This window comes from Amblyomma americanum, chromosome 10 (genome assembly GCF_052857255.1).
Source record: "Amblyomma americanum isolate KBUSLIRL-KWMA chromosome 10, ASM5285725v1, whole genome shotgun sequence".
Lineage (NCBI taxonomy): Eukaryota > Metazoa > Arthropoda > Arachnida > Ixodida > Ixodidae > Amblyomma > Amblyomma americanum.
Window position 1 is genome coordinate 105,405,155 of NC_135506.1, and position 23,960 is coordinate 105,429,114.

The 23,960-nt window shown below is 47.2% G+C and overlaps 1 protein-coding gene across 4 annotated transcripts in view; it reads right to left on the minus strand.

Moving 5' to 3' along the window:
- The window catches only part of LOC144106431 (ATP-binding cassette sub-family C member 3-like), a 160,107-nt gene that overhangs the window by 59,704 nt on the left and 76,443 nt on the right, over positions 1-23,960 (minus strand). For all 4 annotated transcript variants that reach the window (XM_077639243.1, XM_077639241.1, XM_077639240.1 and 1 more), the window contains 6 exons: positions 23,804-23,900; positions 12,879-13,081; positions 7,032-7,208; positions 6,523-6,690; positions 1,875-2,056; positions 642-717 (listed from right to left, as the gene is read on the minus strand). In XM_077639243.1, the coding sequence (XP_077495369.1) occupies positions 642-717; positions 1,875-2,056; positions 6,523-6,690; positions 7,032-7,208; positions 12,879-13,081; positions 23,804-23,900 (903 nt within the window). The remainder of the gene's footprint in view (positions 1-641; positions 718-1,874; positions 2,057-6,522; positions 6,691-7,031; positions 7,209-12,878; positions 13,082-23,803; positions 23,901-23,960) is intronic.

Below are 23,960 nucleotides of genomic sequence, written 5' to 3' on the forward strand. Positions count from 1 at the left end.
AAACAAGCTCAGCCAGGGAAACGTACCTATATCTACTTACCTATCGCTGCGCCTGGCATAGCCAAGCTAAGCCACTGTCAATTTTTTAGCATGGTGTCACCTCATGTAGCACGTGGATATTTTTTTTTATGTAGACCTTTTTCATAGTGCGGAAACTGCAGCGGGAATTTGTTCACGCGACTGTGTGCTGTGCGATGTCAGTGCACGTTAAAGATCCCCAGGTGGTCGAAATTATTCCGGAGCCCTCCACTACGGCACCTCATTCTTCCTTTCTTCTGTCACTCCCTCCTTTATCCCTTCCCTTACGGCGCGGTTCAGGTGTCCAACGATGTATGACACAGATACTGCGCCATTTCCTTTCCCCAAAAACCAATTATTATTATTCTTATTATTATTAAGGAGCAACTTACGCTAAGCGGACAATAACAGAGGGACATTCTGAAAATCTTGAATCTAGAATTGCCCAGTGCGTCAACAAGAGGTAGGTTATCGCATTCTTTCCATCACGCCAGCTCAGCCGTGGCATTGCATTGAAGCTCACTCAGGAGAGGGCTCCGTTAAAGGCGCTCCACGTAAAAACCCACAATTTCCTGTGCAGGTCAAAGAAGGGCAAAGTACTGTTAGGGATCCTTAATCCTCACCTTTTTGGATTCTCCTAGCTCGTCCTGAGTTATTCGACCAACTTCGTCAATTTCTCCGAGTCCCTCTGTATCGGTTCTGAAAGAAAAATGTGAACATAAAATTTTTCGTGTTGAACTTGGAACATTTTCGAGGACGGTAATTTTTCAAGTGCCAAACTATTATTTCATCATGTACGAAATCGCGGCATCGGTAGTCTTAAATAATGTTTCTTCCGAAGCGGGTTTAGAACCTAGGCCGGCGAGAACACATCAGCTTTGCTGGTCACTTCATCACAGCACTACGCCATCACCGCAGCACATGTGGTGTCCTCTCTGTTTGTCCTATCTAATCGACCACTACTTTTCGTCGTTGGTATCAATGCGTGTGTATGATCGTATGACGAGATCATTGTGTGCACACTACAAATCATTAAATTACGTTATTTTGCGTTCCTAATTACGCCTTTTAAAATGCTTCTCTCAGCTAAACTGCTGGCGTATTGATGCTGTAATTTGACAGGTCTCGCGGATTTAAGGGGTCTTTTTTCATATTTTGCTGGAGCGAAGTCCTCGCCTGACTGGATCAAGATTATTAGAAATCCGCATCGTCTCCAGCTACGAAGATCGAGAACAAGCGGCACATGCAACAATGGTTCTGGGTCAGCTCGCTTCTTCCCCAGGGTAAACTTCTGCTGTTCACATGCTATTCAAGTCGTTTACCCACAGTAAGCGCTATTGCGCCACCGGAACCGCTGCTACGTATTCCCCTTGTTTTGGGTCTTAGAAGCCGCAGACGATGAAGAATACTAATAAGTTTGATTTGATAAAGCAATTAGTCCACTTAAGCATCATATTAAAAAAGGGACAGCCAAGTGCAACTACGTGCGTAAACTTACAACATAGATATGACAGCGGTTTAACCGAGAGAAGTTTTTATGAGATGCAATTAGGTATGCAAAATCACACCATTTAAAAATTTTGGCCGGCTGTACAGTCCGCGTAACCCTTGAATAGAGAGCTAGAAGGACACACTACCCAGCTATCAAAGCGCTCTCTGAGCACGCCTCGGAGATACTGCAAGCAATAATTGGGCAGAGACAGAGCCGCTTATATCTGTGAGCCACATGGGCACGTACATTCTGTCCGATAACCATTGGCTGCTGTCGAACAGCAGTTTACATAGTATAGACCGCCGTGATCGAGCGCTCTACACAAGGGTCGAATCAAGTGTACATGCCGATGTGCAAGACTTACTGTTGTGTGCCACGTCGCTGAGTCGTTTGTTGATGAGACGCTCTACTGAAGTTTTGCGGTGAGTGCGGGTCATTTATGAGGTCTTCCAATTTGTCATACACCCTGATACCCTTGTGATGCACCAAGGCGAGCTTGTCCATGTGCCTCAAGTAGTTTGCTTGGTTGCAAACCATAATTCTTGTCTGAAAAAAGAGAGAAGGTAAAAATGTCAGTGTCTTTACATGGCTGCACGAAAATAAATAAAAAAGAAAAATCAACAATGTGAGACACAAAAAGTATTTCAGCTGGTTGAAGTGCATTTCGCTGACAATAAGAAGTTATAAATAAAGCATACAATTAATCCTTAAAAAAATTCAAGGCAACACTTGTGGGGACCTGTCCGGCAGCCCCTGTGTTTGCTTTCCCGTAAGGCACAGTGCAGCAGCCTCACCTCGAGGAGGAACGCATTCCCTTGTCAGCTACATTAACTGGGAAGAGAGGGCGCCAGCGTCGCTGCGCGAGAGACTGCTTGAACCCGCGCGCGGGAGAGGGCATGAGGCTCTTGGGCGGGGATCGTCCGCACGATCGGACGTGTCGCTCGCGGCTCCGCTCTTCGCCGGCGGGGCGAGGAAGCGACGGGGAGACCCGCTCCCGTATTCTCGTCCCGTCCAGGCCTTGGGAGTATCCCTTTTCCTAGCGTGGGCGAACATTCGCTCCTAACCTTGCTGGTGAGTCGGACGACCTTGATTCATTACCGTAACTTGTTGCTAGCTGGTGTTATTGTTTCTGTAGCAATAAATGCCTGTTTGTGTCAACCAATGTGTCGTTCTTTTGTTCCCTCAGAGCAAGGCCCGCCGTGGTTAGCGTGCGCTCGGAAGCGTACGCGATCACTGGGTGGGGTCCGGGCGGCTTTGAACCGTGTCAGCCGCGATTGAATGGGGAGAACGTATTTATATCTCCCCAAGTCAACCCCACACACTTAAGCTCCACATTAAGGATATGACACGATTACATTCTCATGTCCCCGGAAGTCCTCATATCATTCCTTGCGCTGAGGTGCAGTGCTTAATGGCTGCGCCACTGCCTTGCTATGGCACGTGCTGTCTCCGGTGGATCTTGCGCGACCCCGGTTGCTCTTCCCGAGCAACCTCTCGCGATCAACGATTGATTTAACTGCCACCTGCGAGGGTGGTTAGTTTGCTCACAATCCGGCGGATAGGTTGTAATGACCCCATAAAGTCAAGTGACGTCACCTTATTTGTTGTTCACAACGCCGACGCAGGATTTTCTGCATAACGGGTGGGGTCTTTAACGCTCTCACGTTAAAATGTATTCAACACACACCTATTAAACAGAAGAAACGGTCAGGTATCACACGGGACACGCGCTGAAAGGATGGCACACAACTTGAACGGCCACTCGTCGAATGCGTCCCACGGCACCCTTCCTTCTGTCACATCACCTACCTAGTAACGCCTCCGTCTTTCATACCGTTAGATATTACCGCATGACCAACGCATGTTGTTTCTTCGCTGCATCATGGCTGCTGTGTCGAGGTGCGCAGCGTGCCATGAGGTTCACGTATTTGCCACTTCATCGGCATGCGCTGCTCCTTCTGTCTGCCTGCAACCTCTCCCACCGTTCGGTTACTTTGCGACCTCGTGTGCCAGTTCGGAAGGCACCAGAAAAAGGGGTTTGCAGTTTATCTCGAACTACAGAGTAGGAAAAAGCCTGAAATTTCATGCTGGCGGACGTAGAGCCTTCTAAGACGGCTCGTAGATGGTGCTGGCAGCATTTTTTAGTTTGTTTCGGCCAGTTTTTTGGCCGGTGTACCTGCCGCAGCCTTCGCGCGATTATATTTTCTTCGAGTTGGACAGCGTGCCCCATCTCTCTTGATGGTTTCATTCCTTGACAAGGCGCCGCCTTCAGCAGCTTTTCTACCCCCCCCCCCCCCCCCCCCTTACTGCAGCACAGGGCGCTTCGGAGCCCCATGCCAGTTCTGGCGCTTAACGCTACGCCGCATTCAGCCGTTTCTCTTTCGTGCAAGGCAGTGCGTTCAGCTTTCGTTGCTCACTGACAACCTGCAGCGTTCACATGGCGTTCTCCGGACTTAGTCGGAGGAGTTACTGAACGCGTTAGGATGCCTTGGCTACTTTCTACCCTTTGTGTGCGACCCCATAGAGGTTGCCATTGTAGTTAAGTTCTTTTGTGGTCTTTCGTCACATTTATGCAGTATACTCTTATCCTCTATCATGAATACTGTCAATATTTTGACGCACCTGGTTAAATTGCATGACTGCAACAACTATACTCGTGCAAAGCGAATGTATGCCCAAAACAAGTGGAGCCATTATGATGACGAAAAAGAGGATCATCTGTGCTCTTCTGCTTTCTGTTATTTAGATGTAACACCGCTGGTGATTTTGCGCAGCAAACACTTACGCGTGAAATGTGTATGTGGAGCTATCTGCAGTACGTGCCTCGATTTCGGCTCAAGCACCACGCGCCATCTTTATCAGCGGATACCAACTATAGTATGCCTCCCAAGTCGTTGTAACTGTGACGATTGGTGAGAGGTTTCGGAGATGAACATCCTGCTCGTCCTTACTCAACCCCTTTCCCCTCCCCCCATTCATTGTCCTTCAGACCTTCAATTTAAAAATAACTTGACTTGTAGAGTTGTACTGTTGCACGCCCCAATGGAGAAATAGTTTTACAAAACCACTGAAACACATGCTTACGGATGATAACGGAAGGTTGTGTAGTAGTCGCTCACGTCTGGAGATGCTGACTACATGAAACGTTGTCAGTGTGCAGGTTCAGATGAGAAGGTAGCGAAAAAGTGCGGTCGTTTTGTCGATCTACTGCCAAATGGCGCTGTGGGTATCAGATAAATAAATAAATGAGTTAGGCTCTGGGTCGGCTTTGGGCCCAATCGACTGCTGTGCTCAAGTTATGTGGTCGATAGACACAACGTAGCGGTACAAAGAAAGACGAAACCACTGAAACGACAGGGTGGTAATACCGGCCACCTGAACCCGATCTGTACAGTGCCACATCCATATACAGGGTTTCCAGGCTAACTTTAGCCAGGGGTTAAAAAATGAGATATTTGAGGTAGGCTAGGGAAACCAGTTACATACGCATAGCAACCGGCTTGCGCATCATAGGCAGCCATGACGCATTGCTCCGGCAGGCCGGTATGTCGACGGTGGTTGCAACCCCCTCGCGAGCCAGTCTGCAAGCGCGAAGCTGCAGGTTGCTGCGTCATGGTTGCAGACTGACTCGCGCGGGCGTCGCAACCACTATCGACATATTGGCCCGCCGGATCAATGGGGTCGTAGCGCCTTGCCAGCAGCTGATTTCGTTCACTCAAGCCAGGATAGAGAACAGCACAATCGGGGCGCGCGTATGCGCTAGTGACGTGATTTTTTGTATTTCGAGGGTTTTCTTCAAAGCTCGGAAAAATATACACGTGAGGCTTTATTTATCGCAGATAAATGGAATGGAAGTTTTCGAAGGTGCTCTCCAACTTTGCTATTCACATCTGCTGCCTGAAGTCAATATTAACGAATTTAGAAAAATTATCCTAAATGCTAATTAATTAATTGCCAACAAAAATTGCCTATGATGCGAGAGCCGGTTGGTAGGTGTATGTAAGTGGTTTCGCTAGCCTACCTCAAATATCTTGTTTCTTAACCCTTGGCAAAAGTTAGCCTGGACACCCTGTATAAGTGAGTCACTAAGAATGTCCGACTGCCCACTAATTACTGGGAGTAGCAGGAATCGCTACGGGGTCGGCGTTTTTTTTTTTTTTGGTATCTTGCCGGCATGTTTAAACGACCTTGTTTTCCATCGCTGGCATAAAAAAAGATGCCGGGAGGAATATTCCGACCTTTCTTCTAGAAGTGGGCGAGACTTATGAATGTACGCAGATATTCACAAACACATCGCTTGCATTAGAAATGATACTATGTACGTTCAATTCCTGATGTTTCCGTCTTTGAGAGGCCAGTTTAAAGTCAATAAAAGTGGAAGCCAATAGAATCGAGAAAAGGCTACTAGGAAAAGCAACGAAGGAGGAGCCATGGGGAATTGGCTATTAATGTTTCTTAATAGCGTTAGGTACAGGGCCGGTCAAAAGTTCGCAGGCCATAGGATTTGCTTTGCACCGGTACATTTAGGCAGTTACGACACCCCCGAAGGCAAAGATATCTGTAGATGGTAGAAGAAGTATCGTTATAACCGCTCTGGGAACCTAGATAGTTTTCTCGGTATCTTGACTGTCAGGATATACCGAAGAAAAGCAGACCTTGTGGCCTCGGAACTTTTGAAAAACCCTGGACATTTTGCTGGCTAAAGTTAGGGATCAGTAGCTACAGCGTGGGAGCAAGAGGGCAAATATGCGAGAAACGTAAAAGCTTCCATAACCTGTGTAGGACAAAAAGGGCGATATCGATGCTAGTGTCTATGTTGAGTGACTAAATAAAGTGTATTGAGTTCACTAATCATTAGTCAAATAAGAATACGTTTGTTTTTGAAGTATGCTTCGTTGCACATTTAGAACGGCCGCTTTACAATACAGAACACATGCCGTAGGCCATTTTCTGTTTAGCTGTGAGATGTAGTACAGTGACATGAGGAAAAATTAAAGCAGCAAATAACTTGCCTGATCGCGGAGAAGTCCCTTTTTCCCGATGACCTCTCTAAATAGGCGGCCAGCCACCACAGGGTCCAAGGCACTGAGTGGATCATCCAGTAGGTAGACGTCGCTCTGGCTGTAGACGGCGCGGGCGATGGAGATGCGCTGCTTCTGGCCACCACTCAGGTTGATCCCCTGGAGACAGATGATAAAATCTACGTTACGTATAATTATCGATGAGAAAAAAAAAACGGTCGCCAGGATCTCAGGCCTTGCGAACCTATAGTCTTATTTTCTGAGCAAGGTAGGCCTAGTATATCCTTTCTACTCAATATTTCACATTTACCTTCATGTTACTTTTTTTTCGAAAGATCTCAAGTGCCGAAGGTAGGAAGCTCCAATTTTAAAGGAAATGCAATACCTGCGTCTAACAGGTACAATACAAGAAGGGCAGTGTACAGCGCCCACCGCCTGTCTCAGCAAAAGTGCACGCTTAAGAGGTAAGACCCCGCTCTGTCAATGGGGCCTAACTGTACCTTCTCACCGACTTCAGTCATGTCTCCCGAGTTCAGCCGGTTGATGTCGTTAGTGAGTTGACAACTTTGAATGACACGGCTGTAAAAGTCCGGCTGCATGGGCCTGCCGTAGAGGATGTTGTCTCTGATCGTCATGTTGTGCACGGCTGGCAGTTGTGGAACGAAAGCTACCCTGCCCTGAAATAAAGAACAGCATGGTTATGCTTCAGTGATGCGCTCACCATGGTGCCCTTGTTTTTAGAGCTGTTATGGAGGAAACAGTCGCACGCACTGACACTAGGAAATTAGCAAGCCTATAGCACTCGCGCATTTGCACTGTTTCTCAGACATTACGATACACATGGTGCATCACCTATGACTTCGCACATTTTTTAAAGATCGGCTTTTTGAGTTAGAAGAACGCTTTTTTCGGCATAACATAGTCAGTGGTGTAGTAGATCTGAATATAGCTTGCTGGCTGATTAACTAATAGTGAATAGTTAATTTTTAACTATTAATGCTAGGCTCCTTAATAATTGAGAGGCATGTAGTTCACCATAAGTAATATATAAGTTTTATAATATATAAGTCACCATAAGTTTTTAGAACTTTGAAAGCGCTGTAACCCTCGGCGCTGCGGCCCAATAAATTTTGGCTACATCTAGCCAACATACATGCGCTATCGAGAAGCTTTTAGGCTAGGCAGCCTTCCAGTGCACTTAACTCGTCGAAATAGCCAAAATTTGTTGGGTCACAACGCCGAGGGTAACCGAATATTCGAAATTCTAAAAACTGATATTGATATTTCTTACGGCTGGCTACGCGCATTTTATTACTTACGAAGCGTAACAGTGAAGGTTAAAAACGTAATTATTCAGTGCTAGTTAGCCAGCCTGCTAGCTAGAACGTCTCTGCTCTATTCTGATGTACTATGCAGCTAACAGCGCTATGTCTGAAAATGTGCTATTCTAACTCAAAAAGCCTATTTTCGAAACTTGCAGAAAATCTTATGTGAAAAACCCTGTATATTCTCTCTCGTAAAAGCCAAGAAGTATGAACTAAGGTTGAGCTCTGTGTGGACCGTAATTACTATTCCCCGCAGTGGCCGTGGACTACGGTTACAGGGTCATACCAAATTAATGGCGTGTACTGTACTGCTGCATGAAATACACTTCCAGGTAAGCGCTTACCTTTCTGCAGGCTCATTCATTAATGAAAATTTGCTACCTTGCAAATTGTGGAAATATTACGTTCAAAACTAAAAAGAACCAATCATAGCTGACTCATGAACGTGAATTCGCTTGGGAAAATTAAAGGAGCTTAATGAACAAGATTTCCCAGGGGGGTTTCCGGTGAAGACAAGGAAAAGTTTTCAAAAGGAAAGAAAAAAAATCAGACGATTAACGCGATTCATGCGGCTGATTATGCGTTAGCTGTATTGTTCATCAGGACGGAGCAGCCGCTGCCGCTGACCAGTTCAGGCCGTGAAGGCAGAGGCGTAATTCAGTCCATAGATCCCGTGTGACACGCGGCACCGCCGTTCCACTGTTCCCACCCCTGGAGTCTTATTGGCGATCGATCGCGGTGTCCTCTCGCCAGCCGTCGCCTCCGACCCTCCCACAATTTTCCCTCTTCCACTTTTGCTGTCCCTCCCCTCACCTGCAATGAATTCGGAAAGGGGGATTCCCTCGCACTACTTAGCCCCCTGTGAACCGAAGCTCACAACCCCGTGCCAGCGCCGAGCACTTTTCAGCCGTTCGGTCGTATAACTAACGCATTAAAAAAAAAAGAAAGCAGTAGCGAATCAAGAACGGTGCAGACGCCGCATGCATAAATGGTCCTTTTCGATGTACTGAGCGCGGGCAGCCCGCTAGGTGCCAGGAAGTTCGCCCCTGACAGGAAAGCGCATCATGGTTACATCGACTGGGAGCTACCGGAACCAGCCCGCCGGCAATCACGGCGGCAAAACAAAGATCACGGAGGTCAGACGCTCTCCGCAGCATCGCGTTCTGCTGCCTTTCGTTGCTACGCGCGCGTACGGCAGAAATGGGCTGCTTGAGAGCCAAAACGACGGCCGGAGGTAATTGAGGGCTGCTGCAGACTGTAGAACTAACAGCTGATCGCGCTCGCAGCCGTATACATAGGCGACGACAACGCGAGTGTGTGCCTTCAGTGCACACTGTCCTCTGTAAGCTTCGGGAAAGCCTCAAAAGCATGCGATGAGCATTCGCAATCGAAAGTCTTTCAGTCGACACCACATCGCAGGGTAAAACTGCCCGTGCGTTGCTCATCTCACGACGCGCCGTACTCTTGGAGTATCGCGTGTTTGTCTACTACGCTCTAAGTATTACTTGTATGACCGCAGAGGACCGACCTTGCGTGCATTGTAATTGGCTCTTATGTGGTCGTTGCAAATTCTACGTTCGTGAACTGCTTACTGTAGGCTGAAATCAGAAAAAAATCGGGATAGGTTCCCTTCGACTGTACTCTGTCCGCAGCCGTTTTTTACTGCAGGCAAGGAATGCACGCATAATCTCGCTAATGTGTATGGCAGCTGGTTGAACGTTCATCTAGTGTACAAATTTAACTGCGTTTTGGGTCTGTAATGGCTTACCGTAGAGGGCTACCACTCGCAAGAAAGGCGCTACAATCCGGCCTTGCGCGTCGGTGCCTCATGTACCGCATGTGCTTGCATGAGTGGAGGGCTCCGCACTACTTTCGACCACCTGGGGTTCTTTAACGTGCACTGACTTCGCACAGCACACGTGTCTCTAGAATTCCGCCTTCATCGAAATTCTACCGCTGCGGTCGGGATCGAGCCCACGCCTTAATTTCCGGTCAGCAGACGACCGCGATAACCACTGAGCCACCGCAGCAGCTTTGTACTGAATTCGAGTCGTCGAAAGTGATCAACATTTTAGGCATGCGCACATCGATATAACGTCTCGGTGCGACGACTACATAATGAAGTTGTTCGAAAAAGAAGCAACGAGATTCTAATAGAGAGCGACAAAAATGGCGGTGGTTTAGCTCTAGTGGAACATGGAGTGACGGGATGGCTACAGCTGGCCGAGTGAAACTTGGTCACGTGACCAAACAAGTGACGAACCTCGTGATCAGCCACGGCGCCGTGGCGCCGGCAGATGCTCCGCACCACGTGACCAACCATGTGACAGCGTGGCGGCGGAAACTAGAGCGCCGCCACAGGGTGGTGGCGCCGCCTCGCTGAAGGCTTGGAATGCTACCGTAATGTAGCTATCGCTACAATAACGAGGTGACCATACGATGACATCACTGCTCTTTGCCGCAAAGCCGCTGCATTCGCCGGTGATGAAATAAGGTGGCGCGTAGGGTTTGTAATACTTTTACAGCGAAGCTCTGAACCGCTCGTTCCTGCGTTAAGCGACGTGCCTCGGTGTAACCAAGCTAACGATGACCACAGCGGAAGATTAAAGAGAGTGAACGCAGAGAGCTGCGAAGTAGATAGACAGCGATAGCTAAGAGAGCGCTAGGAGGAAGCAGGTGAGGAGGGTATGGCGAAAGCTATTAAGGCCCCTGTATTCTTCAAAGGTAGCGCGAACTCCTCTCATCGCCGTTTCCTCCTCGCCAGCGCACATGTGTGGTGGCGAAAGGTATGCAGTGTGAGCGTCCCCTGCAGTGCAAGTTGCTGCCACTGTTCGCTCGGAGGTGCGCCCGAGTCGAGCGTTGCGTGAAAACGTATGTCTGCGGCGGCTTGTGTGAAGCGCGCGTCACACTCCGTTCCGTTCTCAGCGGCTGCTGTGAAATGTTCCGCAGGAGACAGATTGTCTGCGCCAGCCACGCCACACACAACCTTCTATTTCTAATATTCTTGCCGTCCTATACATCGAAATTAGAATACCTAAAGTGCTGCGCTTAAGTTTCGCATTAGGGAGTATCGTGTTCGTAGCTTAATTATTTGCTATATTTTGTGCCTGCAAAAAACCATAGGCATTTTATACTAAGAAAGACCAGCATGACCTTGCGAAACCCGCAGGTCCCAAGAAAGCCAGCCCCCCCCCCCCCCCTCCCCCCCCCCCCGGCCTCCCGAAGTGCCCCATTTATGCAAGCAGCCTCGTTAGAGTTGGCACTGATCGGCCACATTACCGTTTTTTTTTACTTTTCTAGTTATCGCTTCATAAATACATTTGGGATATTTACCATGGCAGCTTCATCGCATTGCACACGAATGCTGTTATTGGCGACTTGGTTCCCGCTTATCTTTGTAATAGGAAACAATTTGGTCAAATAGCCGGTGAATGCTCATCCACATAGCATGTGTCATCCGGGGTTGCCCAGGGTTCTGATCTGGGTCCTGTATTATTCTTGCACTGCATCACTCATATTGCAGAATATTAATAATAATAATAATTGGTGTTTGAGGAAAGGAAATGGCGCAGTATCTGTCTCATATATCTTTGGACACCTGAACCGCGCCGTAAGGGAAGGGATAAAGGAGGGAGTGAAAGAAAGGAAGAATAGGTGCCGTAGTGGAGGGTTCCGGAATAATTTCGACCACCTGGGGATCTTTAACGTGCACTGACATCGCACAGCACACGGGCGCCTTAGCGTTTTTCCTCCATAAAAACGCAGCCGCCGCGGTCGGGTTCCAACCCGGGAACTCCGGATCAGTAGTCGAGCGCCCTAACCACTGAGCCACCGCGGCGGGGCTTGCAGAATATTTAGAATATTTAGACAGGCATGTGGAAGTGCGACTGTTTGCAGACGTTGGACTCTTGTACTGGCATGTAACCTAATGTTGACTATGAAGCGTTGTAAAAATCAGTGCTTGAAAAAAGTCTACAGCTGATATATCAAATGGGACACGCAAATTAATGCAAACAGATCATTCGCCATAAGTGTAAATAATAAAAAATTCCCGCTATGTTCCTATATAGTCTTAACAGCATTACTGTCGCGAGGGGCAGTAAACTAAAATAACTAGGCGTCACAATTACGGAAAGATTACATTGGGGTGAACGCATTGATCCTATGTCCGGTTTAGCTGAAAGAAAACTAAGCTTCCTAATACGCAAACTAAAACACACAACACTAGACGTAAAGCTTGAAATATAAAAGTATGTAGTGAGGACAAAGTAGGAGCATGGAAGCATAATATAGGACCCAAACTGCCAGTACCAGATCAGTAAACTTGACAAATTGCAATGGTTTGCTTTACAATTTGTATTCTCCGCTTTCTGCAAAACACAGTCAGTGACTACTCTACGCATTCAAGCCCAACTTTCCGAACTAGTTGCATGCTGAAAAATAGCCCGTCTCAAGTTTCTTTGCATGGTTAGTGAAAACAAATTTAATTTAGACACTACTCTGTATATCCTACCACCAGACAGAATATCTCCTCGTGCTGACCACCCATTCACCAATATGCCGTACACATCTAGAGTTCACCTCTTCAAGTTCTTGTTTTTCCCGAAACCCACCGTTGAATTGAATAATCTGGGTCCCCACGGTTTTCACGACACCAATTCGGCTGAGAATTTTGAAAAAAAAACTGGAGTTGTGCTTTTTGTTCTAATGTGCATTTTGTTTCGTTTAATATGTCGTCTTCATGCATGAGGTGCCTTTCTTTTGTATTATTGCGCCACACTGTAACATCCCTGTAGGCAAAAGGCTTAGGGTATTGAAAAAAAAAAAGAGAGAGCCAGAAATGATGGCCATCGTAATGGCGCCACCTGTTGTCCACAGTGCGAACTACTCATTGTAAGTGTAAGCGGCCTATCAAGGCTTATCAAACCTTGCACACTGTTGCTACTTTTCGAGACGTTGAGAGCGTGTACGAGCCGAGTTGTTGCAGTTTGTGATCTGATCAGTTCCTCATCGGGTACCCACCGTGCAAGCGACGTGTCCTTCGATGAGGTGCATATCACCCAAAATCGCAGCGAGCAGCGAAGACTTGCCGCTTCCAACGAAACCGACGACGCCGACGAGGGAGCCGGGCTCGATATCTAGGCTGATGTTGACCAATTGCACTTCGGCCTTACCATCAACTGGCAGAGGCCAAGTAACAGAGCATTTACTCATTTTCACGGCACCTGCGAGTTAATAGAAATAAACATATGCCTCTTTTGAAAAATAAAAACATTATTTCAATATCTTTCTCAGAATGAATAGAGTGCAAAGTGATCAAAGCTTTGAGGCCATGTCCTCTGTACGAAGAGCAACTGATAAATGTTTAATCTCTTCAAATGTTTTGTGTACGTTTTAAAACGAGCAGTTTTTGTTTCCCCCGTGTTTCTGGCTGAGCTTTCCGCTATACGATCCACTGAGTGCTGCTTATAGAATCAAAATTTTAACGCCTTACATCTCGCTTACTAGTTACGTTTTCAGAATTGACTGCTCACTGAAGTACTGATGCCAAAAAAATCACTTTTGAGGAGAGAAACATCAGTATCTTGTAGACATGATGGTGTGCACTCCAGAACAGAGACAAGGAGCTTCGCCTCGGACTCGATAACTTTTTCTTCACGTGAACTTGACCATTAAAACGAAATAAGCCCAGCGGCAACAGTCACAACACCTGGAATCAGCCTTCGTTACTATCAGGAATCACCATCGCTGCCTACAACTGTAGTGAAGAATCTTGCAAACAATCACGCATCTGGCCAACCATTATAGCGATCGCCTTTATGCAGAAGAGTCCTTCCTTCTAAAAACTGTGAAATACGGGAGGAAGCGGTTTGGATTCAAATATCAACCCTCGACAGCCTCCTGCAAGCAGTCCGCTTTCCTTTCCTGTACAAGCTCTTTCATTCTACCAAGGCTTCGGACTTGCATGTATATGCATCAGTTGAAGTTCTTATAATTGGATGTCGCCAAGAGCACGTACACAAAAGATGCCGCTAATGGTTGGTTTGGTTTGGTTTATGGGGGTTTAGCGTCGCAATGCGACTCAGGCTATGAGGGACACGGTAGTGGAGGGCTTCGGAAATTTCGACCACCTGGGATTCTTTAACGTGCACTGACATCGCACAGTACACGGGCCTCTAGAATTTCGCCTCCATTGAAATCCGACGGCCGCGGCCGGAATCGAACCCGCGTCTTTCGGTTCAGCAGCCGAGCGCCATAACTACACAGCCACCGCGGCGGCGATGCCACTAATGAGGGAGAGGAGAAGTGCTGACAATAAACTAAACTAGCAAGTGTAAACTATGAAGTTTGATCCCAGAGTGCGCTCGGTGGCACAGATATGAAGCGCGCGGTTCGTTGCATGCTTTCAGCAATATATGAGTTATATTCGTTCGTAAAAACCAAGGTATCTGTAAAGTATTTGAGACTCATCGTATTGTAAGGACTGGATCTAAATGGGTTGGGGAACTTTTCGTTAGTTGCGCACAAAGTGGATATATTGTTGCGGGTTAGTAACTTGTGGTTAGGCACCCGCCTCGCATGCGGGAGTTGCGGGTTTCGATAATCAGTGCCACCGGGCAGCCTCCGGTGATAGAATGGGTACAACCTTTCCCCTTGTCTGGTGGTCAGGTTACATTGGGTGAAATTCTTGGGGAATGGGTCTTTGGCCCCACCTTGAGTACAAGAAGATACCTTGTGCGATGGCGCTCTTTGGCCACAAATACCCTTGTGCCATAAAAATTCATCGTCATCAACTTGTGGTGAGCGTACAGTAACGTGGTTTTCGAGTGCATAAGTTTTTGCTTATCTCCAATAGAGCACCATTTCACAGCCCACCCTAGACCAGCCTCTTCATTTGTGTTTCTGTAGCGGTAGCTACATTACGGTAGCATTTCGAGCCTTCAGCGCGGCGGCGCCTCCACGCTGTCACGTGGTTGGTCACGTGGTGCGGAGGAGCTGCCGGCGGCGCGGCGCCGTGGCTGACTACGTGGTTCGTTACCTGTTTGGTCACGTGGCCAGCCACGTGGTGCGGAGCAGGCGGCGCGGTGCGGAGCAGGCGGCGCGGCGCGCCGGCGAAACGGATCTGCCACAGCCGTGCGCATGCGCCTTGGCAAGTGGGACGAAGATAAAGAAGGAACGCCCACCGAAACGGAACGACGAAAGGCTGACTTTGCAATTAAACTGAGCAAGTTCCACTCTGCCATCTGTAGCTATTACGTCACTCCAGGTTTAATCAGGGCTAAACCACAGCCAATTTTTTCTTCACAGCGTTGTTGCAAGACAACTTTATGTGGCATATTCTGCCAATATACGGCGTCGTTCGCACGGCTGCTCGTTGTCAGGGGGGCATACAAGTGTACAGTAGTTGGACATGTTCAATGAACAGCTCGCTTTGGAAAAAAAATGGAGGACACACTTAAACTTCACCTTAAAGGTGTGTCGCAATAGCGCAATAGATTAATTGCCATATACTCGTATGCAGAAGGTCCTTATCTAATTTGTGTTCATGGATCCCTGGGGTTATCAAACCCCTCCTCGCGCAGTGGTGGAGCGGTTAAGCGGTGCGCCAGTGCCCAGCGATGGCAGGTGCTCCCACCGGTGGGCACTGTATGGCCCAGGTTGCTCTTCAGGCACGCCCACGGAGGGCGGCTTGTTCGCAATCTGCTGAGCAGGTTATGACGACGCCGCAAGATGACGCGACCTAGGTGGCTCACCTTCCTCGTAGGTTGCTCTCTAGCACCAACTGCCTGAATCATGCTCGTGGTCGTGATATTTCGCTCTGAACGCCGACAACGTGGGCGCCGGGTTTTCTGGGTAACAGGGCCGTTAACTCTATCGTGTTAAAAGGGCAGGTGTGTAACTTTACACGGTATCATTTCTTAATTTAAACTACGAAGCATTTACAGGATGAGTCGTTTGCATTTTCCGGTTAATATCTGTTCTCGGGCACCCAGTGTGGCTTGATAGCTCTTGGGTCTTTGCTGTGGAGACACAAGAAAGCTAGAGTGGTGACATCACTGCAATGAGAACTAATGATAATGGATTTATGTGATAGAATCCTCTATGCTGCGCTAACCTGCTTGCCACGAGAATGCGCCCACAACTAGCCCCAGAACAAGTTTTACAACACAGAATCCACCTTACGAAAGAAATAAAGCGGTGGAGAATGGAGAGGAAAACAAAACGGGTATGACTTTACACTGAACTCTCATTCCGCGTCCGGCCTGTTTCCTTCTTATATCTTGACGACCGTTGCTTTGCGCTGTGATTCGGAACATAGCAACCAACTCGTCCATTCTGCTTTTGTAGCGAAAGCTACACTAGGCTAGTCAGCAGCGCATTTCTTGCGGTCCGCGCTAGAAACTTCTGCGCATGCGCCGTTACCATGACAACCAGGTGCGCCGAGTCGCAGGTATTCGCCGCGCACCGTCGCCTCGCTGGCCTCCGCACAGTGCCTGCACGTGACGTCATCACTTAGCTATGCGCCTCACTGCGCATGCGTTATGATCTGAGCGGCTGCGCCGCGGCGGAGGATATAAGCCACGGAGAGACCGCTTGCGTCGGGAGAAGGCTCAATGAAAGAGGACGCGGCTGGTGGAAGGTGAAGACGCTTGGCGAGACGTTCTTCACGTACCTCGGGCGTTTCCGACTCGCGCTTAGCTCACCGCGCTTCATTCTTACGTAGAACGGGCAGGCGCTGAAGATGCCGCTTGCTATACACGCGGCCACCAGCCGCATCTTCTTCTTGAATTGCGCCATCTCCCAAGGTGAGCGGCCGCTCCGCAGCTTATATACTCTGCCGCGGCGTAGCCGCTTAAAGCATTGCTCATGCGCCCGTCCTTTCCTCAAAATCATCGGCATCTAGAACATTGTCAACGCGAACGCCAATGAACACAACGAACTCCGTCAGCTTTCGCTTTGTATATCCTGGATTAGCTGAGCTAATCCACTCCATTTTTACCAGGCGAACTCTTCAGAGAGGGGAGATTATTGAGCATGGGATAGGAAAGCGAGCTATGATCCAGTATGTCACATATAATAAGGAGTCTAAAATAAAATTATGAGGGAAAGAGGTGTGAAGAAAACGACGTGGTTTAACCGAAGAATAACGTAGATGAAGAAGCATTCGGTGATGTCGAGAGAGATGTTTGGTGGAGAAGAGAAGACGATGACAAGGCTTACGTGAACTAACGCCAAGGCTATAAAAGGGTGAGGGAGAGCGAGGCACGGGGGGGGGGAACAGCAGGGAAGCGTAGGCTCCGGCGGGCCAGGGACACGTCGGCTGGAAGAGAGCGACGCCGGCTACTACTCCGGTGAGCTCGCGATCTACGGCTTCGCATCGTGGACTTCCTGCCGTGCCTGAGCCCGTTCTGGGGAGTCAACGGAGGACGCTACCACCTGCTACGGCCAGGGGTGTCTCCAGCGCTGTTGCCACGCATTCGGGTGGTGCCCCCAACGCCAACAACACCGGAATCACCTACACGGGCGCTTGGACCTGGAGCTTATAGGACGCAGCCAGCGACGCCGCCAGCGATGCCCGCCCAAGCACGTCGAACGCCGCCTCGACGCCGGCTACTTAATCCATACAACGCCGCAGCCGCACCGAACCAACCGTGAGCACGAACGCCGATCACTAACAGTAGAACGCTAGTAGTAGACACTGGTAGCAGTGTTTCCGGGTCGTGTGTATTTTTATTCTTTGTGTTTTGTGTTAGTTTTGTGTGCTAGTGTGTGTGTCACATAGGGTGTATTAAATGTGCATCTGTGGGCGTGCACCTGTTGCCTGGTCCATTCTTTCGGTCCGAGTGTTCTCCGGGGAGATCCGTGACACAGTGTGCGCAGGAATGTGTGCGTGTTGTTGTCGTTTGATTGTGGGATTTCAGGTCACGCTTCCCTGTCCTACACCGTCAGTTGTTATAGAAAGAGAGGTACCCCACTTCATGATCTCGCCTTCATTCGCTATGATAAATCCAACCGTTCACGCTGAGGGCCCGTTACCAGACACGCCAAAAGACCCGACAGAGCGGTGACGGCCCTGAACTCTCAGCCTACTGCTTCCAAGCAGCGCTGCTTGTTACAAAGGGATGGTGAGCGGCTACGGAGGCTGCGATACTTTGTTCGCTTGTGTAAACCAGTGTGTGCGTGCGTGATGACCGAAGCGAAGACACCTTTGGCGCGCAAAGGTGCTTCGCGAGACCTCAACACTGTAATATGCTCATAGACAAATACCAGGTGAAGGAAACCGTAGAGTAGGACACAGTGTTCTTCTGCAAAATTCCAGACGTATAGCAAGTCGGGACAACTAAATGAATAAAAATAATGGAGTGTTGACTACTGAATGCGAAGAAATAGTGTTCGAAATGAAGAGAAATCAGAGTAAGCTCACTGTATTCCTGGCTCTGAAAACTCGCCACTGAACCCTTTATCGTGACTGCAATATCTAATATACTCCCGTTCGCATCCTCCTTGCACGTGCAACTGACTCTGAAACTTATCAGGTTGATTTAACTACCACTAAGTTATCTTGAGAACCTCATGCCGGGGTGCCAGGCATAGCTGGCGCGAAAGCGTATCACTGCAACGTATTTTGGTAAGCTTTTTGTTTCATAATCTATCTTCAGCCCTTTTGCCTCTTAAATGCATCAACTAATTAAGCGTTATTTGATCGTTGTCAGTGGGAATGAGAGCAGATAACTGGTTCTGTGGAGATGTGAAGCGAGCCGCGAGTTAATGCACAAAGGATGTAGTGTAAGGAGGAAGGAACTGTTTCTCTCGCACACATCACCTTTCTTGTTTTCTATCGCTTTTTTCCCTTTTTTTCGTTAACCGGTCTTTTTTTTTTTGAACGAGTGCTATTGATTTTGCGTTTCTTGTTTTCTTACCAGTCGTTTGATCCTACAGACGTCAATGACTGGCTGTGCTGTATGCTTTTCTTGTAGTTTCTTGGGATCATGTTTCACCTCTAAGGGCTGTTTTACGCTCACTTCTGCTGCCTTTCTTCTCTTTTTTTCTTATTTTAAAGAACGACGCTTCTCAACCTCCCGCGCTATTGCGAAAATGTAGGGAGTCCCGGGCTCTGTCAAGCCATGAAGGGACAGCTTTTATTTCGGGCTCCTGTCATCATGTACGACATAATTGTCGAATGAAGTTATTATTATTATGAAGAGAGGCGATGTATGAGAGGACATATTGTGCAGATTTCGGCTGCCTGGGATTTCTTAACGTGCGCTGAGAAAGCACTGCACATGATTTCAGTGGAAGTTACGGAGCACCAGGTGGCCGCGAGCAAGGAATGCCTTCTCCTGCTCCTTTCCCAAAGTCAGGGCTTACTGATAGCGAAAATGCAAAAAAAAGAGAAAAAGGAAGCTTAAGAATACGGCCTTGCACCCTTCAGTGTCTATCCTAAATTTTCCTTCGTAGGTGAAGCTTCAGAAGATGCTATAATGAAAAATACAGGAGTTTAGAAATATACAAAAAATATGGCTTTTTTGATGCGATATGATTAGGATGGCAATCAAGACGACAGCTGTCCGGCGTCAGTTTGAAGCATTCATAAGCTAGGTGGTGCTTTGGTCGATTTGCTTCTCTCCAACTGCCTCCTGTCAACCGTAGCCCTTTCTTCTCTCTATCTCCACATGTCGGCGAAAGGTGGGATACTCCTCACGAAGAATGAGTCAGAAAAAAATACGAAAATAACTGAAAAGAATAGGACTCGGACAACAGCAGGCCTAGGTGTACAAAACATTTTACGGGAGACTTAATCTCCGCCTTCGTGATGGCTTGATTCCTGTATATGCAGACTGTCATTCTCTAGTTTACATTCATAGCCCACATCAAGCCCGTCCTGGCGCAGTGGTGCAGCGGTTAAGCGATGTGCCCTGCGATGGCAGGTGGTGCCACCGGAGGGCCCTATGAGACCCAGGTTGCCCTTCCCGAGCGACCAACCATTCAACTAACTGCCATCTCGGTCACGTGACCTAAGTGGCCCACCTGCCTCCTAGGCTGCTCTCCGGGCACCACCTGCCAGAGTCGTGCTCATGATTTTTCTGCTCACAACGCCCAAGATTATTCTACCCAATGGGTCCACTTGGGATACAATAATAAGCGATGTGGCAATTTCTGAGGAGCTAATAGTTTCTTCTGGTTTTAATGACTACTTACATTCAGTTTTCACTACAGAAAGTTCGGTAATACCAGCGTTCATTCTCAATCGCATTGTTCAATTGGCGATGCTCCAGTGTCCACTGAAGGTGTGCTCAATATAACAATAAAGGGAAGCGGAAACGGTTCTCAAATTGCATAGAACGCTGTGGTTGGGAAGAAGGGACCTTGAAAATCATGTGTGTAACTTTTTTCTCGATTTTGTCGCAAAATGAGCCGCAATCGCTTGTTAAAAACCTGTCGCCGACACGCCCTCTTCACTTCCGGAAGCGCCGAATGGGGGCACGGCAGAAAGGGGGAACTGGCGGAAGTGACGCCATTCACGGGTAGTCTGCCGGCCGTCCTGCTTTGCTTGCTGCTTTTCGGCCCGCACTTTGGTGAACGACGGATCTATAATTTGCAAAAGGCAGTTATCAAGCCAGCTGAAGCAACGCGCTACTCAGCAACACAGTCGGTGCTGGCCGGAGATCCCCGTAGATGACGTCATGACGATACCGGCAAATCGCGGGCGTTCGCGGCGTTCGCTCGGCGCCCTGAGACGCCGGTGCCCGTTTTCTTCCAAAAGCAGTTTTTTGCGTCTATTTCCGCCCTTTTCGAATGCGATATTCTTTTTCAGCGGACTAAAAGCTATAAAATGTCGCATGGAACACAATTTTTTCGAAAAGTGCTTTAGCTTCCCTTTAAACTTAGACGCCAAGAAATCTTGTTGTCCTGACGCCATCATTCTGGCATTTCTTGTTGGCTACTTTCATTGGTCTAGCAGGTACCTCACAGTTAACTTTAAGAAATTCCTAACAACCTGAGCCCTTCCTTCCTCGACGAAACTTGCTAAATCTGCTGACGTGCCATTATAATGTAACTGCAGGCCAATTTCCCTAACAGCGTATTCACGTAAAATACTTGAGCACGTTGTCTTTAATTATAACATAGAATTCATTGAAACAAACAACATGCTGACCGGCTTCAGTACTGTAACACAACTGACAACATTCGTACACATCAGCAGTTCTCTCGATATAGGTGACCATGTTGATGTTATTTTTATAGATTTCGCAAAGGCGTTCAATAGAGTTTCCCACCCCAAAAGTAATGCTCAAGCTTTCCGCTATACCAAACAGCTCATCCCTGGTTAACTGGATATCGGACTTTCCTCCCCAGCGCTCTTATAACGTACATTACAACTGTACCAGCTTATCTTCAGATAATGTTTATTCTGGGGTTCCCCAAGGTTTTGTCCTGCATCCACTTATATTCCTCCTGTACGATGATTATCTTCTACGTCACGCTTCAGTAAGACTACGCCTTTATGCCGATTACTGCGCTTTATATGGAACCATTATATCGCCAACTGATCATGTTATCCAAACAATTCGTTCGCTGATTTCTGCAACTGGTCGAAGACGTGGCAAATGAATGTTTGCTTTTCTAAGACCATCTGTATGTCATTTTGACGACGTCAGTGCCCTTCCTTCTTCACATATTCATATAATGCGGTCAATTTACACAGAGTGTGTATATACAGATATCTCGGCCTTCTGCTAACGCACGACATGTCATGCTCAAAACACAATGACGTCGTCTGCAATAAAGCCCTTAAGAGACCACGATACTTACATCGGACCTTGCGCGCTGATCGTCAAGAAACCAAGCTTTTAAGAAACCAAAGATTTTAACAAGCTTTTAACAAACCAAGTATTTAACATAGCCGCCGCGGTCGGGTTCGAACCCTGATCCGGAGTACCTGGGTTCGAACCCGACCGCGGCGGCTGCGTTCATATGGAGGCAAGACGATAAGGCGCCCGTGTGCTGTACGATGTCAGTGCACGTTAAAGATCCCCAGGTGGTCGAAATTATTCCGGAGCCCTCCACTACGGCACCTCTCCATTCCTTTCTCTTTTCACTCTCTCCTTTATCCCTTCCCTTACGAGGGGGTTTAGGTGTCCAAAGATATACGAGACAGATACTGTGCCATTTCATTTCCCCCAAAACCAAATATTATTATTAATATTATTATTACTATTATTATTATTATTTACATATATAAGACTCATTCGCCCTACCCTTGAATATACCTCTGTTGTTTAAAATCCGTATAAGCCGTGTGAGATCAAGGAACTAGAATCTGTGCTAAACAGTATTGTAGGCGTTACCGAAAAATGTAACTAAATGCGTTACACGTTACGAAAAAAAAAAGAAACGCGTTACCACTTTACGTTACCTACAAAAAAAGGTAACACTTTATCGTTACCGAAATAAAGTACTGCACGTTACTTTGAATTACTTCATGGCCATTAATTTTAATTAGTCTTCATCTTAAGACTCTACGATAGCAATTTTGTAAAGCTCACATTTCACATCAAACTTCTAGCCCAGACAAGATTTTACGCAAAATCCTGATTTAACGAGAATAGTTTCCACAAATGTGCAGGAGCTTAGCAATGTTACAGTGGCCTAAAAATGCCTGCAGAGTTATATGTGATGGCTTCTTACTCTGTCGCACATAATGAAGCCGTTTTCTGAATGTGTCATTAAACACAAATTGACATTTCATCATCAATTCGAACTTCACAAAGAAAACATCGTTGAACTCTCAACAAATTTACAGTAATTCAGAAAAATTTAATGTTTCTAAGAGCTGGGCATGTTTCCATTCTTTAGAGAGTTGTGTGTGTGAGTGGTTTGGGAAGGGGAGTTAGATGAAGGCACGAGTCTAAATGCGTGTTTGTGCACGTGTTTCGTGCTTTATGGCTATTCTGTTTTTTTTTTTACTTGGGTGCATTGTCAAGGGCAGGTGTTTTCTGGCATGCATGCGAACCCCAACAAGTGTCGTCGAGGAAACTTGCACATTTTGTTTTTTTTACATCACTTTAGGTGCTCTTCGCTTTTTTTTCTAAAAAAGTGGGCGGATTGGGTCACAACTGAAAGAAAAAGTAGCTTGTAACGGGACACCTCAAATTACCGAAAAATTTTAGCGTAAGTACGTTACCCGTTACAGTTCAGAAATGGCTACGAGTACGTTACTAAGTTACCGAAAAAATTAACGCGTTACCATTAATGCCCTTACTTGTAATGCGTTGCCGCCAACACTGTTCCTAACGAAGGCCGTCAGCTTTTTTTGCAGAAGATTTGATATGGATGTTTCACCGTTCATTTTTCATCCCCAACTAGGACTCACTACATTGGCCGCACGTTGTCGTCTTGGTTGCTTCAAATTCATGTACATTTTAGTCAAAGACACCCCGTTTTTCTTCCCTAGATAATGATGTGACATTTTCAAAACCTTTATCTACAAGGAGCCACTATGTCATTAAACAGTTCGCCCTTTTATGCCCTACATTACCTTATTTAGGTACAGCTCTTTCTCTCATACGATTGACGTTTGGAATTCTTTAGCAGGCAACATACGTTCATTATCAATAGAAGAATTCTTGAAAGCCTATCGCTAATGTTGTATGACTGCATGCTTTATTTCTTTGTATTGTTGTTTCTTTGTATTTAACCCCACTCTTGCAATAGCCTCGCCGAGGCTGCACTATGCGTAAGTAAATAAAAACAATATTTTTCCTGATTCCTCTAATCGAGGGCTATGGTTGCTTCATGGTCGATATGTGTTACATGGACACCTCAAACAACGAAGGCTTGAGAAATTGCTTACGCGGTACGCTCAGCAGAAGACTGCCATATTATAATTCAATAAAAAAAGAGACCGCTTCTAGGTGAGCTCTGAGTAGACTGCTGCTGGTTACCATTTTTCCTATGAATAAGGGCATTGGAAGTGTTCCTCCTGGGATGTTCTTCTTCAGCAGTGCAGAAATCAGCGATTCTTTTTAAAGCCAGTGAGCCCTGGAAAGGAAAAAAACAGAGCGTTTGCTTATAGTGAAGTAAATTTAAGTGTGCGCTGTT